The sequence below is a fragment of the Xenopus laevis genome, chromosome 2L (genome assembly GCF_017654675.1).
Source record: "Xenopus laevis strain J_2021 chromosome 2L, Xenopus_laevis_v10.1, whole genome shotgun sequence".
NCBI lineage: Eukaryota > Metazoa > Chordata > Amphibia > Anura > Pipidae > Xenopus > Xenopus laevis.
Window position 1 is genome coordinate 155,761,668 of NC_054373.1, and position 16,061 is coordinate 155,777,728.

At 42.4% G+C, this 16,061-nt stretch overlaps 1 protein-coding gene across 3 annotated transcripts in view; it reads right to left on the reverse strand.

Annotated features, from left to right (window-relative positions):
• tns2.L (tensin 2 L homeolog) overlaps positions 1–16,061 on the reverse strand; it is a 91,288-nt gene that overhangs the window by 29,711 nt on the left and 45,516 nt on the right. For all 3 annotated transcript variants that reach the window (XM_018247583.2, XM_018247584.2, XM_041582595.1), the window contains 7 exons: positions 15,086–15,198; positions 11,580–11,640; positions 10,515–10,599; positions 8,379–8,508; positions 8,231–8,296; positions 6,009–6,128; positions 4,013–5,392 (listed from right to left, as the gene is read on the reverse strand). In XM_018247583.2, coding sequence (XP_018103072.1) covers positions 4,013–5,392; positions 6,009–6,128; positions 8,231–8,296; positions 8,379–8,508; positions 10,515–10,599; positions 11,580–11,640; positions 15,086–15,198 — 1,955 coding nt within the window. The remainder of the gene's footprint in view (positions 1–4,012; positions 5,393–6,008; positions 6,129–8,230; positions 8,297–8,378; positions 8,509–10,514; positions 10,600–11,579; positions 11,641–15,085; positions 15,199–16,061) is intronic.

Sequence of the window (16,061 nt, forward strand, 5' to 3'; positions counted from 1 at the left end):
GTCGCCCAGGAGACAAATTGGCTCTTCTGCGTGCGATTAATCTCTCCGAACTGCCTCCCCGCCAGCTAGAATCAAAATCACTGGCGGGATGGCACTCGGAGTGTTTTGTTTTCTGAAGTCATCCAAAGTTTCCTCGTGAGGCGACTTTGGAAAACGAAGCACTCCAAGTTCCATCCCGCCGGCGATTTTGATTCTAGTCGGCAGGGAGGCAGTACGGGGAGATTAGTCGCCCGAAGACCAGGCGATTTGTCACCGGGCGACTAAATCTACCCAAATCTTCACGTCTGTCTCTGCCTTAAGGGTGGTGGCGAACAGCCAGGGGGATTTAGTCGTCTGCGATAAATCTTCGTCACTGCTACGTTACTGTTAGTTATTACTAATCTCCCCAAAATGCCTACCCACTGGCAACAATGTGAATCGCCGGCGGGATGGCATAAACGTCACTTTGGTTTTCTGAAGTCACCCAAAGTTTCCTCGTGATGTAACTTCGGAAAAGCGACGATTATGCCACCCCCCCAGGGATTCACATTGTTGCCAGTGGGTAGGCATTTCAGGGAGATTAGTCGCCCACACTAATGAAGATTTATCACAAGCAACAAAATCTCCCCGTGTGCCACCAGCCTTAAATCTGCTAAAAATCATGTAACCATTAAATAAACCCAATAGGCTGGTTTTGCTTCCAATAAGGATTCATTATATCTTAGTTTGGATCAAGTACAAGGTACTGTTTTATTATTACAGAGAAAAAGGAAATCATTTTAAAAAAATTAGAATTATTTGATTAAAATGGAGCCTATGGAAGATGGCATTCCCCGTAATTCTGAGCTGTTTGGATAATGAGTTTCCAGATAATGGATCCCACACCTGTATATACATGTGGATGGAGAGCGTATGTAGCCAGAACCTTAGGTGCAGAAACTCCACAAGACATCACATGAGGAAATCGCATTATATTTGGGTACAAATGTCTGTATATACTGAGTATATGGAAAGCAGGTGGGCTTCAGGTCAAGTGTCAGAAAGCGAAGCTTGGTGTATGGAAATGGTTTCACCGTGACCGGCAGTAAACTACATCATAACACTTTATAAGGACTTTCAGAATGTGTGAAATAATGTAGGAATGCACTAGGTCATTTGCAACAAGCAGTAAAATGTTAAAGGGCCGACCACACCGGTGGAATTTAATGCACTGATAGCACATGACTTTCACTTTATAATATTGGCACCAAACCTACAAAGCATGGTGTTTGTTTGATTTTTGTTTGTTTGAGAATATATTTAGTTTTTCTGGTAGGACTTTTGGGGGGGGGGGCCAGGGATATGTATTCTCTATAGAGTAGCTACTCGACCAGTACCAGCCTGGCCATTAAAAATGATGCTCGGAACCAATGTTAATAATAAAAATAGGGAAGAAAGATAACAATATATGAAGACCTGCAGTTATGTGTGGCAGCCCTAATTATCTGAAAAGAGGGGTCATTCAGGTTGACTCAGGGTGTAAAGTGTACTTCTGAAGACAATTGCCATGTTTTTACCCACAATGCAGCATTTCCCCCCTCTGCAGCAGCGGACAGTGGTGGCCCACCGGGGTTGGGACTTGAAGGGCATACGCACCCCCACAGGTTTTCCTCCCAGTATCCAATTGTCCCAGTCCAATCCCGCCCCTCTGAACTAGCACAACTGCAATAGCTGAGCACACTTGAAGCAATTGTGACCAATACATTAAAAATAACACCCTTCAGTTCTCCTAGTAAAGAGAGCACAAGTGCACTAGTGATGGACCTCTCTGGACCCGGCTATAGCACAGAAAAGGTAGGGAGTAGTGGCACTGAGTTGCCATTCAAAGGCCAATATAAGCTGCCAACAGACCAAGTCAGCAGCTTACTGGGCAGTGCACGGGGCTTCCATGATCAATATCTAGACAAAACCAGGCAGATGTTGATTGACCAAGTTTAAAAGTCCTGTCGGATCGAGGACCACCTCTGATCATTGGGGCCTAGGGCGCACAATCGGATCAGCCCGATATCACCCACCTCAAGTTGTGCATATCGGGGGGGGGAGCCACTGATTTGGAGACCTCAATAAATGAGCAGAGTGTATGGCCACCTTTAGGGCAGTGACACACGCTGCTATTTCGGGAGATTAGTCGCCCAGCGACAAATAACTTCTTCTTCTTCTTTTCCGTTTTCTGAAGTCATCCGAAGCGATCTGACGATCCCGTTGGCGATTTAGATTCTAGCCATTGGGAAGGCTTTTCGGGGAGATTTGTCGCAGGGCAAATAATCTCCTGAAATAGCAGCGCGTGTCTCTGCCCTAAGGGCACACCTGGAGATTCGGGGAGATTTAGTCACCTGGCGACTAATCGCCTCTTCTTTTTGGAGACTAATCTCCCTGAACTGCTTCCCCCATGTCTTCCACCTGCTTCAATGAAAAAGCGTCTGCTCCAATGCACTCGTGGCGTTTAGATTCCCCAAGTCACCAGAAGTTTACTCGTGAGGAAATTGAATAGCCGCGAGTGCATTGGCGCAGGCGGTTTTTCATTGAAGCAGGCGGAAGACATGGGGAAGCAGTTCGGGGCGATAAGTCTCCCCAAAGAAGAGGTGATTAGGCGCCGGCTGACTAAAACTCCCTGAATCTCCAGGTGACGTATAGCTCAGAAACGCCTGTGTCACAATTTCCATTAGTAATTTATGGTGCTACTAATCCCTTAAATTCAACTCAGTTGTCCAGATGTGCCTTTTGGTTCATTTGTGAGACTCGTTGGAACTAAAACTGCCATTGCTCTCTGCATCCGATTATCTATGGTCACCTCACTGTTATTTTAAGATAAGGAAAAACACAAAGTAAAATAAAGCGAGTAAAACAAGCAGCTTTGTCCCTTCATGAACTGCTGATAAAATCCCATTTAAGCAGCCACTAAAGTCTGGAGCCCAGACACAAAGGTAACATTTGTTTACCAACATTTCCAAGATGGAATTCTTTCAGATAATCTGCGAACGGCACAGCCATTAACCCTGAGGGTTAAATCTAATATTTCTTTACATCTCTTTTATGGAAAATGATCTCTAGTAACATTAGTACATGAAGGAGAAAGAAAACGGAGGAAATGCTTTCTCATTCATTACTGGCCTCACTATATCCAACACAACTCCACTGCTTATTTAGTCCTCATAATGAAAGCCAGATCGTCTGACAGTTGATATAAATGATCCATATATAACCATTGTTTCCAGTTACAGGGCTGACTCGTGCAAACACTAGATTCTCAGGGTGGGGGCTACAGTACAATATTACATCATGGGCAGTACCACATAGCATTCCACTTATGTTGTAGTCATATTAATAAGCTGACCATACCATGTAAATCATTTCACATATGCATCAGAGACAACTGATTAAAGCAGTTTAGGGTTCTCATTCTTAAGCTGGCCATAGATGTTGAGATTTTTAAAAGATCAGATCCTGATCGTGAGACCACGATCTTCTCAGAACGATCGTACGAATTTGCCATCAACTAAAAAGACCAATTTACCAGGAAAACAAAGGGGAGCTGCCTGCTTGGCCCTGCAAACATAGAGAGATTGCACTGGGACTGACAAAGATTTTTTGACCTGGCCGATCAATTTCCCAACAGATGTCGGCCGAAAAATCGTAAGATGTACGATCGTTCGAATACCACTAACCACACGATAATTGGTCGGGCTTCCCTAAAATCGGTCATTCGGCAAGAAGAATCGTCACGTCTATGGGGAGCTTTAGGCAGGGGTGTTCAATCTGCCTGCCTTTAGCTGAAGTTGGACTGCAACTCCCAGCTTCCCATGAACAGCTGAAGGCTAGAGGGCCACCAGCTGGACACCCCTGTGTAACTACAGTAGGAGTAAAAGGGTATTTTTACAATTGGAGCCCTGCCTTGACACCTCTAAAGGTGTCAGTATGTACGTCCAACTTACTAATGATATTTCCAAAAGCACAATAATATCAATGAGTACTCATCGTTGTTTGTAATGCTTACCTTCCTGTTGCTGTTGTTCCACAGATGTGAGTTCACTGACACTGCTTGCAGAGATGGTGTCACCACTCATTCTTCTGGGATCAGAGACATTGGCTGGAGATACAGAGCCAGAAGGAGGAGACTGACCTCTAGGTGGGCTATATGGGGAAATGGAATTAGGAAATGTGTGGGGACCATAGCCATTAGGTGGGCAGTGAGGAGGGAGGTAAGACGGATTTAGAAAATGTGGATATGTATGGCCATAGCCACCTTCTGTGAAATGGTTAAAATGCAGTGGTTCTTCTCCGTGGGCAGGTGGATAGCCATAAAGCATCTTCGTTTGAGGGAATTGGAAAGGATGTGGAAAATCGTGGTTGATTTGAACACTCTGTCCATAAGGCTGAGGAATATGCAACGGCAGCTCCCCACGATGAAATGGCTGCATGTTAGTCACCGGGTAGCAGGCAGAGTTCTGACAATGAGCACAAGGACATGCTGGTGGGAAAGGGGGTTCATGTGGAGAAGGTTGGCAAATGTATGGGCGTGTATCCCTCAAACTACCTCTCTTTGGTGGACTTTGTGCATGAGCTGGGTAATGCTGAGGTCCCTCAGATAATGAGCGAAACAGTCTTCTCCTTTCTTGTTCTCCATACATCCCTGGATAATGAGCATTTTGTAGAATAACACCAGCCCCTGTCCCACCTCGAGTGTCAATAATGCCTTCTTGCCTGAAGTAATTTCTGTTTGGTGGCCCCTCAATATTTGGACCGGAGTAGCCCAGCCTACAGGAGCATTGTCTTGAGATCAAATGCCTTCTGCCTGGGTACATAGCCAGTTCCCCATATTGTCCCATTTCTTCTTCTAGAATGGCTGCCTCTCTCTGACCATTCCAATGTGTCTCACAAGCCGCCTCTCTCTGACCTTCCCAGCATGATGAAGCCAAAGGCAAGCACTGGGCTGCTCCTCCATCAGGAGTTACTGGCCACACGGGAGAATATGGAGACCTCACTTCTCCATTTATCTTTGTCTGAATGTTTTGGTTTGCATCTTCCTGATCCAGGCCTCTTTCCTCCATCTGTTGCCTTTGATTTAAATTTTGTGTTGCGACTTCTTCATGCTTAAGGACTTGAGAGTAATGGGGCTCCGCCTCTTGCTTCACACTGACGCCAAAGCCACCCAAAAGTCTTTCCAGATCTTGTCTTTCAGTTGCTGTGGGCAAAGACTTTTGAGGAGTTTCCTCCAACCTCTCTGTGGGGGCTGAAGAATGGCCAGAGTCACTGCTGACAGACAAAAGACGTCTGTGCTGCTCTGGACTTCCATTACTAGATGTTACTGGGGTAACCTTCTTCTTCACACGTGCATAAAGGCTGCCATCCAATGGTCCCCGAGTGTGGCTCAAATCTAGAGGCAGAAACAAATCTGTCACACACAAATTGTCTGCGGCAGCAAGAATTCAACCACAATAGCACCACCCGTGTGACCCTATTATAGTACCAGTGAGAACAACAACACACACAACAGGGGAGATTATCAATTTCAGTTTTGCAGTGATTCGCTGAAAATCAAGGAAAACATGAGCACCTCTTTTTAAGGCGATTTGTCAAGATTATTTAAAAAAAAAAAAAAACATCTAAAAATTAAAAAAGATGCCATGTAAACCCTGTTGAGTTTTTCAGCAGGATTCGGCCAAATCCTTCTGCCTGGCCAAACTGAATCCTAATTTGCATATGCAAATTAGAGGAAGGGAGGGAAATTGCATGACTTTTTGTCACAAAACAAGGAAGTAAAAAATGTTCTCCCCTTCCCACCCCTAATTTGCATTTGCAAATTAAGATTCGGTTCGGTATTCTGCCGGATTCGGTGCATCCCTATCAAATACAAATTAGGATGTTCTACTCCATTGAAGATTTTTCATAAATCACAATTTATTCTGCCAAATTGCATAAATTCTGATAAATATGCCCCTAAAAGTAATAAAGTCCCAAATGTATAAACATCAATAGCTTAGGCAACTCACCCCCCTCCAGGCTGTCCTCATGGATCATATTGAGGTTTTCATAGGAGTCAAATCGCACCAGTGGATCAGTGATATCATAATCCACTGAAACGTTGGGGTCTTTGCTGAACACTTCACGATCTTTAAGGGAACACAAGGTCAAAGTAAGAGAGACACAACAAATTAGCAAAGAATCTAAACAGCCTGTAGTGAGGGACAGAGGAGACAACACATAATGAGTTGGAGAAATAGAAGTCAATGCAAGTCCTACAGTCTAATCACTTCTTTAAAGGGGTTGTTCATCTTAAAATTAACTTTTAGTATGATATATAGTGATGGCCGAATAAATTCGGCAAGTGCAAATTTGCGGTGAATTTCCAAGTTTCGCCGCCAGCAAATAAATTGGCGAAACTGCAAGGCAAAATTCACCAGCATCAAAAAAATATGGACACACGCCGGAATAGTCACTTGTGTCCTGTCACGAGTCGACATTATTCGGACACCCATTGACTTTAATGCGGGAAGCCAAATGGGATGAATTCGCCCATCACTGATGATATAGAGCAGTGGTCCCTAGACAGTGGCTTGTGAGTAACATGTTGCTCCCAGTGACCTCAAAGCAGATGCTTATTTTTGAATTTCAACAGAATTAAGAGAGAAGGAGACTCCCCATCAGGGTCTCCAAATTTAGCTGCTAAATATAATCAGAAACAGATAAAAAATTATTTATTACAAAAAAAAGCAAAAGTATATAACAAAAATGACAAAATAATATTTAGTGAGCCCAACGTGTTTCGACCTTAAGGGTCTTCCTCAGGGGCACAAATAATCAAAAAAATCAAAAAGGCAGGAATTTCAGCCATAAAGGCAAGTTTTGGTTGCATAAAAACCAGGTGTAATGCCAAACAGAGTCTCCTGTAGGCTGTCAGTCCACATAGGGGGCTACCAAATAGCCAATCACAGCCCTTATAGGTACTTTTTTCATGCTTGTGTTGCTCGCCAACTTTTGGTTTTAAGTTATTTTATGTGTTTTTTAAGTTATCTAGGTTTTTATTCAGCAGCTCTCCAGTTTGCAATTTCAGCAAACTGTTTGCTAGGGTCCAAATTACCCTAGCAACCATGCACTGATTTGAATAAGAGTAGAAAAAGGGGAAGAAAAACTAACAATAAAAGTGTAGCCTTACAGAGCATTCCATTTTTCATTTGAAAAAATCAGAAAAAAGACTAATAATAATAATCTAATAAAATAATAATAAAAAAAATAAAAAAATGAAGATAAATTGAAAAGTTGCTTATACTATAACATTATAAAAGTGAACTTAAAAGTGAACCACCCCTTTAAAGTAAGGCAACATTTAATTGTTGCCTTGCTTCAGCAATCTGGTTGCTAGTGTCCCACACTGATTCCAGGGGCTGAGATGGAGTTGGATTAAAATGAAAGGGGTTGTTCACCTTTAAGGGTTAGTTCACACAGGGCATTTTGGGGAGATTTGGTCACCTGGCGACTAATTGCCTAGTTTTTGCAGGCGCAGGAACAGGGAAGGCGTTTGGGGAGATTGGTCGCCAGGCCCTGTGTGAACTAACCCTAAATTAACTTTTAGTATGATACAGAGAGTGATTCTTAGACAAATTGCAGTTGTTTTGTTACAGAGCATTTGTTTTTTAGATGAGGTCAGTGACCCCCATTTGGAAACTGGAAATAGAAGAAGTCAAATAATTAATAAACTATAAAAAATAAATTCTGAAGACCGATTGGAATTTTAGAACATACTAAACGTTAACATAAAGGTGAACCACCCCTTTATGCATCCCTATATCTACAATGAATGATTATTTTCATTATTACACCCTGTTGTCTAGTTGGTTGATAACACAAGCATTGCCATGGTACTGATTCCCTGGTCTGGGTAATATCAGTGACCCCCATAACAATCTTAAAACTGTCATGTCTTTGTACCCTCATATTGCTGATAAAGGTGTCAGTTTTCAGGTAAGCCAATAAGAGACAGATTGTCTGTATCATGTGATTCAGATTGAAACCTATTCCATAAGGAATATGAATGATCCCCTAATCCTCTGCAGCAGCTGAAAGCTCTAACTCAGGGCAGAGGGCAGGGATATTAAAAGTCTAAAAAAAAAATAGTGCACTGATGTGTGTGACTTTTGGCAGGAGGAAGGAATATGAGACACACACAGAGTAATGCCAATGTCAATATAAGGGCACATTCAATAGAAGAATTCACCTTTAGCTTTGTCTTGTCCAGCAGAAAACATGAATTCCACTGAAGCATCGTCTGGGAATCTGTCATCTTGGGAGTAAGGAAGGGAAAAGTCAGTTTGTGCATAGTTTATTCATGCCTGGGTGACGTGTGGGTTTGAACCTGGACTCACCTGTGAAGGCGCAGTCCAGCTGGTCTTTACTGAAGCACAGGTGGGTTTTATGGATGGTGCACGTGTGAAACTGCACCCTGAAAAGCACTTCCCTCTCGTGAGGCTTGCAGCGCTTGTGGTAGCATTTTACCTGTTGGGTTAAGACATCAGTATCAGTTGTTCTGGTTAGATCAACGCCTGTAGTGGTGGCAACCATCAGAAACACTTAGATAGAACACCTTGAGTTGACATCTGATCAGGTGGATTGTTTGGTGCAACAAAGCAGGGAGAAGGTGTGAATCTGTGGTCAGTCAACTGTCAACTGGGAAAACCGAGTTTATATCCAAATGGAAATCACTTTTTGTGGCCTTGTGCAAGAACCAAAGACCCCAAACTGGCTGGGATATATATCCCACATCTGCTTGTGCATTCTGGCCTGTTTTAACCATACCTTGAAATGATCACATTCCACCTTCAGAGGACGTATGATCCTAGCGCCAGCTCTGTGGCACACGCACCCTCCCCGCATGCGTGAGCACACCCTCAAGCACAGGAGCACTGGGGAGCTTTGAGTCCCCAGTGCTCCTTAGGGATGTGGCTGGGCAGCATGGCCCCCCTAAAATTTTGACACCCTAGGCCCGGGCCTTTGTGGGCCTGCAGATAATATTACCATTTTTGGTGTGTGTATGGCAGGCTAATTATCCTGACCGATATCTATTTACTATGGTTTGTTGGTTCTACTTTGTATGAAAAATCTCCTAATTCACTAATGATGTGCCAGTTGATTTTTTTTTTGCCTCACAACCAATTGTATCTGCCCAAATCAAGTCCAACCTGTGCATGAGTTTCTATATGTGCATCTGATCCATCAACTTCTCTGATGTCACTGAAGGGGGTGTGGCCAAAATAAATATACAAACAAGTGCCCCCCTGTCACTACAGCAGCGATATGGCCCTCCACATGCCTCTGGGGGTAAATGCTCGTTCTAGATCAGGGGTCCCCAACCTTTTTTAACCCGTGAGCCACATTTAAATGTAAAAACAGTTGGGGAGCAACACAAGCATGAAAAAGTCCCTTGGGTGCCAAATAAGGGCTGTGATTGGCTATTTGGTAGCCCCGATGTGGACTGAAACCCTACAAGAGGCTCTACTTGGCACTATACTTAGTTTTTATGCAAATAAAACTTACTTTCAAGCTTGGAATCCGAAAATAAGCACCTGCTTTGAGGACCCTGAGAGCAACATCCAAGGGGTTGGAGAGCAACATGTTGCTCACGAGCTACTGGTTGGGGATCACTGTTCTAGATCCACTTGCTGGGCAGGTGGGGGTCAGGCTGACCCATTCATCACTACAATACACCATATTAGTCAGTGTATGGTATATTGGCAGTTTAGAAAGTAAAGCGGCTTCCTGGTGCTCTGCGGATGCCATTTAGTACAGCAATAGGACTTTCACACAATGTCGAAGTGATAGGACCTGCAGATTCCTCTCATACCAACCAAGCATTCAGTAAAAGTGTCCATACACTTTCATTCATAGGTAGCTGTATGTTGACCTGACAACCCTTGTCTGTTTGAATATGTTTTCTGCCAATGCACAATATCTGCTGGAATATTGATGAAGTGAAGAGGAGCCATAGTCTTAATTTCCTGCTATTGTGATCATTCCGGTTCTGTGCCCCAGCAATCAGAAGGGTAAATAGGAAGCCATACCATGTATTTATCCCTTTGTATCCTATCCATCTGTTTGGCCTGTGGGCAGTTGAATAGTGGACCTTATCATGTATAGCTGCTATTAAGCACAGGTGATTTTCACCTGAAAACACACACATTAGGGGTGTAACTACAGACCCTGCAGCTGCAGGGGGGCCAGGAGGTTTAGGGGCCCCATGAGTCCTTAATTCATATACAATTTTAATAAATATTGGTAAAACAGGACATTTTGGGGACCTAAAAAATAATTTGCTGTGGGGCCCAGTAATATCTAGTAATGCCACTGACACACGTGCTTGTTTTCATAGAAGAACTGGGTAATAATTGGCTATCCTGGCATTCTGACACAATGAGCATTTAAAGCCACGACGTGAGCTGAAGACTATTTGTATAGATGGATAAATAGCCCAGCATGTTTCCTGTAAGGCAATTCTATATACTCACCATGATGTCCCCTTTCAGCAGTAGCGCTGGTTCCAAGCTGATGCACAGCTGACGCTTCTGAGGTGTCGTTCCTCCATGACTTGAACTAGGAAAGAACAATTATTAATCTCAATATAAATATATATATATATATATATATATATATATATATATATATATATATATATATATATATAAAAACAGGTATGGGACCTGTTATCCAGAATGCTCGGGACCTGGGGTTTTCCGGATAACAGATCTTTCCGTAATTTGGGTCTTCATGCCTTAAGTTTACTAGAAATTAATTTTAACATTAAATAAACCCAATAGGCTGGTTTTGCTTCCAACAAGGATTTATTATATCTTAGTTGGGATCAAGTACAAGCTACTGTTTTATTATTTACATGCATCAAAAATGGATTGCTGGCTCTAATCTCTAAATGGACCAACTTATTGATAGCCTATAAGCTTGCTTTTAAATTGTTGAATGTTTAAACACTTCAAATAAATCGAGCATAACGCTCATAAACAGAAACACCAACAAAAACAGCAGGCAACCACTAGGTAATTCTCACCGAGTGGAACAGGATGGCCTGGTTGTCCAAACCCCAGGCCCTTCACTTGAAAAGGAACAATTCTATTTCGAATATGGTAAATTCAGCATTGCTTGTCACTCACCACGTTTGTCAGATGGCCCGGGTGCCGTGCCCCGAACCCGTAGCTTAGGCTAAACCAATCTTCAAAAAATAAATGTACATGCCTATGATTACGTATCTCTGGATACGAAACGCGTTAGGACGCTACTTTTAACATGATGGAATAAAGCTACAACTTTTACCTCAATTGTCACGGCTGCAGGAGTGCGTGTACATTTATTTTTTGAAGACTGTTTTATTATTACAGAAAAAAGGAAATCATTTTTAAAAATTTGGATTGTTTGTATAAAATGGAGTCTATGGGAGACAGCCATTCCGTAATACTGAGCTTTCTGGATATCGGGTTTCCGGATAAGGGATCCTATACCTGTATATATATATATATACAGTATGACAGATGGAGGCAACAAACAGCAAATATCACACTCACTAGATTCCAGATGTGTAGACCAACTGCATGGACTGGTATATCTTTACAAAAGGACAGAATCCTGAAGAAGGGAAGCAGATAAGGTCATTCAAAAATGCCTTCCAAGGACGGTATAAGACTCGTGTGCATTAGGCCTCCTCATTTTGCAGATACAGTATATACAGTTCCCTGCATACTCCCAACAAAATCCAGAAGGTGGAAGTTGCATGGATATGTTTCAACATAACAACAGGGAATGTAGTGATATAACAACAGGGAATGTAGTGATAGAACAATAGGGAATGTAGTGATATAACAATAGGGAATATAGTGATATAACAATAGGGAACGTAGTGATAGAACAATAGGGAATGTAGTGATAGAACAACAGGGAACGTAGTGATAGAACAATAGGGAATGTAGTGATAGAACAACAGGGAATGTAGTGATAGAACAATAGGGAATGTAGTGATAGAACAACAGGGAATGTAGTGATAGTTACATAGTTAAATTGGGTTGAAAAAAGACAAAGTCCATCAAGTTCAACCCCTCCAAATGAAAACCCAGCATCCACACACACACCCCTCCCTACTTTTAATTAAATTCTATATACCCATACCTATACTAACTATAGAGTTTAGTATCACAATAGCCTTTAATATTATGTCTGTCCAAAAAATCATCCAAGCCATTCTTAAAGGCATTAACTGAATCAGCCATCACAACATCACCCGGCAGTGCATTCCACAACCTCACTGTCCTGACTGTGAAGAACCCTCTACGTTGCTTCAAATGAAAGTTCTTTTCTTCTAGTCTAAAGGGGTGGCCTCTGGTACGTGATCCACATTATGGGTAAAAAGGTCCCCTGCCATTTGTCTATAATGTCCTCTAATGTACTTGTAAAGTGTAATCATGTCCCCTCGCAAGCGCCTTTTTTCCAGAGAAAACAACCCCAACCTTGACAGTCTACCCTCATAGACAGTCTACCCTATTGTGATAGAACAATAGGAAATGTAGTGATAGAACAATAGGGAATGTAGTGATAGAACAATAGGGAATGTAGTGATAGAACAATATGGAGTGTAGTGATATAACAACAGGGAGCAGCCCCAGTGGCTGATCAGGGATCTAGAGAAGGGCCCTCACAAAGTCATCATTTCATAATATGAGTGCAGCTTCACTAAGTATTATACTTGTACTGAACATTCCTATGACTATTGTGATAGGATTCAAGTGACTGTCAAGTGTAAAGGGTCAACCCCTGTGTTCCTAACTTGGCTGTTTCCTTAAATTCCAAACTATATCAATATACTAAATGTAACCGCTCAGTCAGGTCAGTGCCAAGCAGCTGTCGGCCATATGCAATATTGTTAGTGGTATGTGCACACCACAAGGGAAGCCAGCTGACTCGGGTCTGGGGATCTGCCTTCTGATCTACAGTCTGGCTTCAGGGAAAGAAGAAATTGCAGGAAAAATATTATCTCTTTATTATTAACATACATTGAAGCTGCTTATCAGTCTGTATCCACTATGTCCCATATTCCTTGTGGTTCCTCCAGCAACTGTACCGTCTGTTTTCTATAGCTATAGCTTCTGATGCAGAACATTCTCCAATCTCTCATTTTGCTGAATAAAACATTTTTACTGACATATTTTTCTGGTGATGTCTTTATTTAAAGGGGTGGTTCAACTTTTAGTACATTATAGATTGACCAGTTCTGAGCAACGTTTCAATTGTTCTTCATTATTTATTTTTTAAAGTTTATTATTTACTTTTTTTTTTTAATTTTTTTTCTTCTAACTCTTTCCAGCTTTCTGATGGGGTCACTGGGTGGGGTCCCTGACCCCATCTAAAAACAAATGCTCTGTAAGGCTACAGATGTATTGTTATTGTTACTTTTTATTACTCATTTTTCTATTCAGGCCTCTCTTATTCATATTCCAGTCTCTTATTTAAATCAATGCATGGTTGCTAGGGTAATTTGGACCCTAGCAACGAGATTGCTGAAACTGCAAACTGGAGAGCTGCTGAACAAAAAGCTAAATAACTCACAAACCACAAAAAATAAAAAATGAAAACCAATTGCAAATTGTCTCATCACTCTGTACATCATACTAAAAGTTAATTTGCAGGTGAACAACCCCTTTAAAGCACTTTACGTATGTAGTGCAGACTGGGCACAGCCCGCCCTATTATTCAAACTTTACACTTTGCTCATGTTTAGCCCTCAGGTCTTTGTGCTCCAAATTGAGTGCAAAGACATGTGCCTGTATCATAAATACAGCTCTGTCTGATTTCGGCACAAATGTATTAATTAGGGACAGGCTGGGGGGTGTCTTATAAGTGTCCCCTATCCCACTCCTTCACTTTGCTCATTCAGATGAGGGCTTTATGCCTGAGTCACTCCAGGGTTACTTTGCTGTGTTTTTGGGATGATTGTCCTGCTGAAAGATGGAGTTTTGCCCAGGGTTCCCTTGAAGTATTTACATGTATTTTCGATCCATCTTATCTTAACAAAATGTCCAGTCCCACAGCATGACACTACCACCACCTTACTTCACTGTGTGTATCGGTCAACTAGGTTAAAAAGGTTTTACGTTATATTCTGCGCTTTTAACTTCTTCTAGCAAGAAGTAACACCAAACAGCTCCACTTCAGCAATCTTTGATGAGTGTGTTTTAAAGTTAAACGTCTGTAAGTACCATCCAACACTCACATGCGGTGATTGTTAAAGGGTAACTGCAACTAAGGTGATTTTTGGGAAAATATGAAGTTGTGGAACTACAACATTACAAATAATACTATACTATGAAATACTTTTTACCCTTTTCAATTCTACTGTTTTCCCTGAGCTTTTTTAGTGCTGACCCCTATAGGATTTGGAAGACTGTGTATTTTTAACTCAAGGAGAAACGAGGATTGATGGGCCGGACAAAAGGGGAGATCCAGAGACTTTGGTCATTCAACATATAGCAAATATAATTTAGAAAAGTTAGAGATGAACCAGTAAAAAATAAAAAGTGAAAATAGATTAACAAAATATCCCCCCCCATGCTAAGAGCTGTCCTTGTAATAGCCGTAACCTGAATTAAAAGTGCCATGCTTGTAAGCTCTTTGTTGGATACAGGGTCGGACTAGAGTAATGGGGCCCCACCGGGACTGCCACACAAAGGCCCCTCCAGGCAGTCACCGGGGGCCCCCTCCCGGCTTCCCTCTGTGTGCCTCCCTCTTGCGCCTCCCGGCTTCCCTCTGTGCCCTCTGTGTAAGCCCCGTTGCAGTGCCTGCCTGTGCATTGGCGCATCAACATAAGTTTTTTTTATGGGGCGCCCGATCGGGGGAACATGGCTGGGCCGGGGCCCACCAGGTTTATCCCTGGTGTCCTGCCGGCCCAGTCCGACACTGGTTGGATAAGGTGTAGCATTCTAATATCTGAAACAGGGATGAGACATCTGCTCTGCACCAGCTGCTCCCAACTACAATTCCCAGTATCCTCAGCTAGCACTTCAGACATCTGTATAATACTTACCGCCTGCTGTCTGCAGGGCAGGAATGAAGGGCAGCATCACACATTGAAGAGAGAGCATATCACTGCTGATTTTAATGGTACCAGACAGCAGGCCTCCAAAATAATTGATATACCTGTGGAAATAAACTTAGCATGTTTAGAAAAAAAAAAATAGACTTGTGTCAATATATACCCTCAATCTGGAAGTCACCAACCTATTTTACCCGTGAACCACATTTAAATGTAAAAATAGTTGGGGAGCAAAGCAAGCATAAAAAATGTTTCTGGGTGTTGCAAAATAAGGGCTGTAATTGGCCATTTGCAGTGTCGGACTGGGACACCAGGGGCCCACCCAAAAGCCTTAGACCAGGGGCCACTCTCAGTACTAATATTCTTCATCTCCTCAATCAACCTCTATTCTCCTAGTTTGTTTTCTTTACATACTATAATCTATTATTCCATCTATTTAGCCTCTTTGTTCTCATAGAATAGGGAATGGCTATGAAATAGGCCAAACGTTTATCAGCATGAGGGGCCCCTGACACTTTGGCCCACCAGGAGTTTTCCTGGTATCCCAGTGGGCCAGTACGACACTGGCCATTTGGTATAGCTCCTATGTTGACTGACAGACTACTGGAGTAACCAAAACTTGCCTCCAAGCCTGGAATTCAAAAATAAGCATCTGCTTTGAGGCCACTGGGAGCAACATCCAAAGAGTTGGTGAGCAACATGTTACTCACAAGCCACTGGTTGGGGATCACTGTATTATTGTATGTTTCCCTTTACAGGGAAGGTTACCAAACTGTGGGAGTGGGACCCCTTCTAGGGTCCAAAAAAAGATGGGGGAGGGATAAGATTTGAGGTGCATTCTGATTAGGTCTTCTAGTGAGCAACAAACTGTAGCCTAATGTTCTCATATATCTAAAGACATATTTTAAAATAAAAGGGTTGAGGCCAGTAGACGGGCATGAAAGATAACACAAGTACAATTATATAA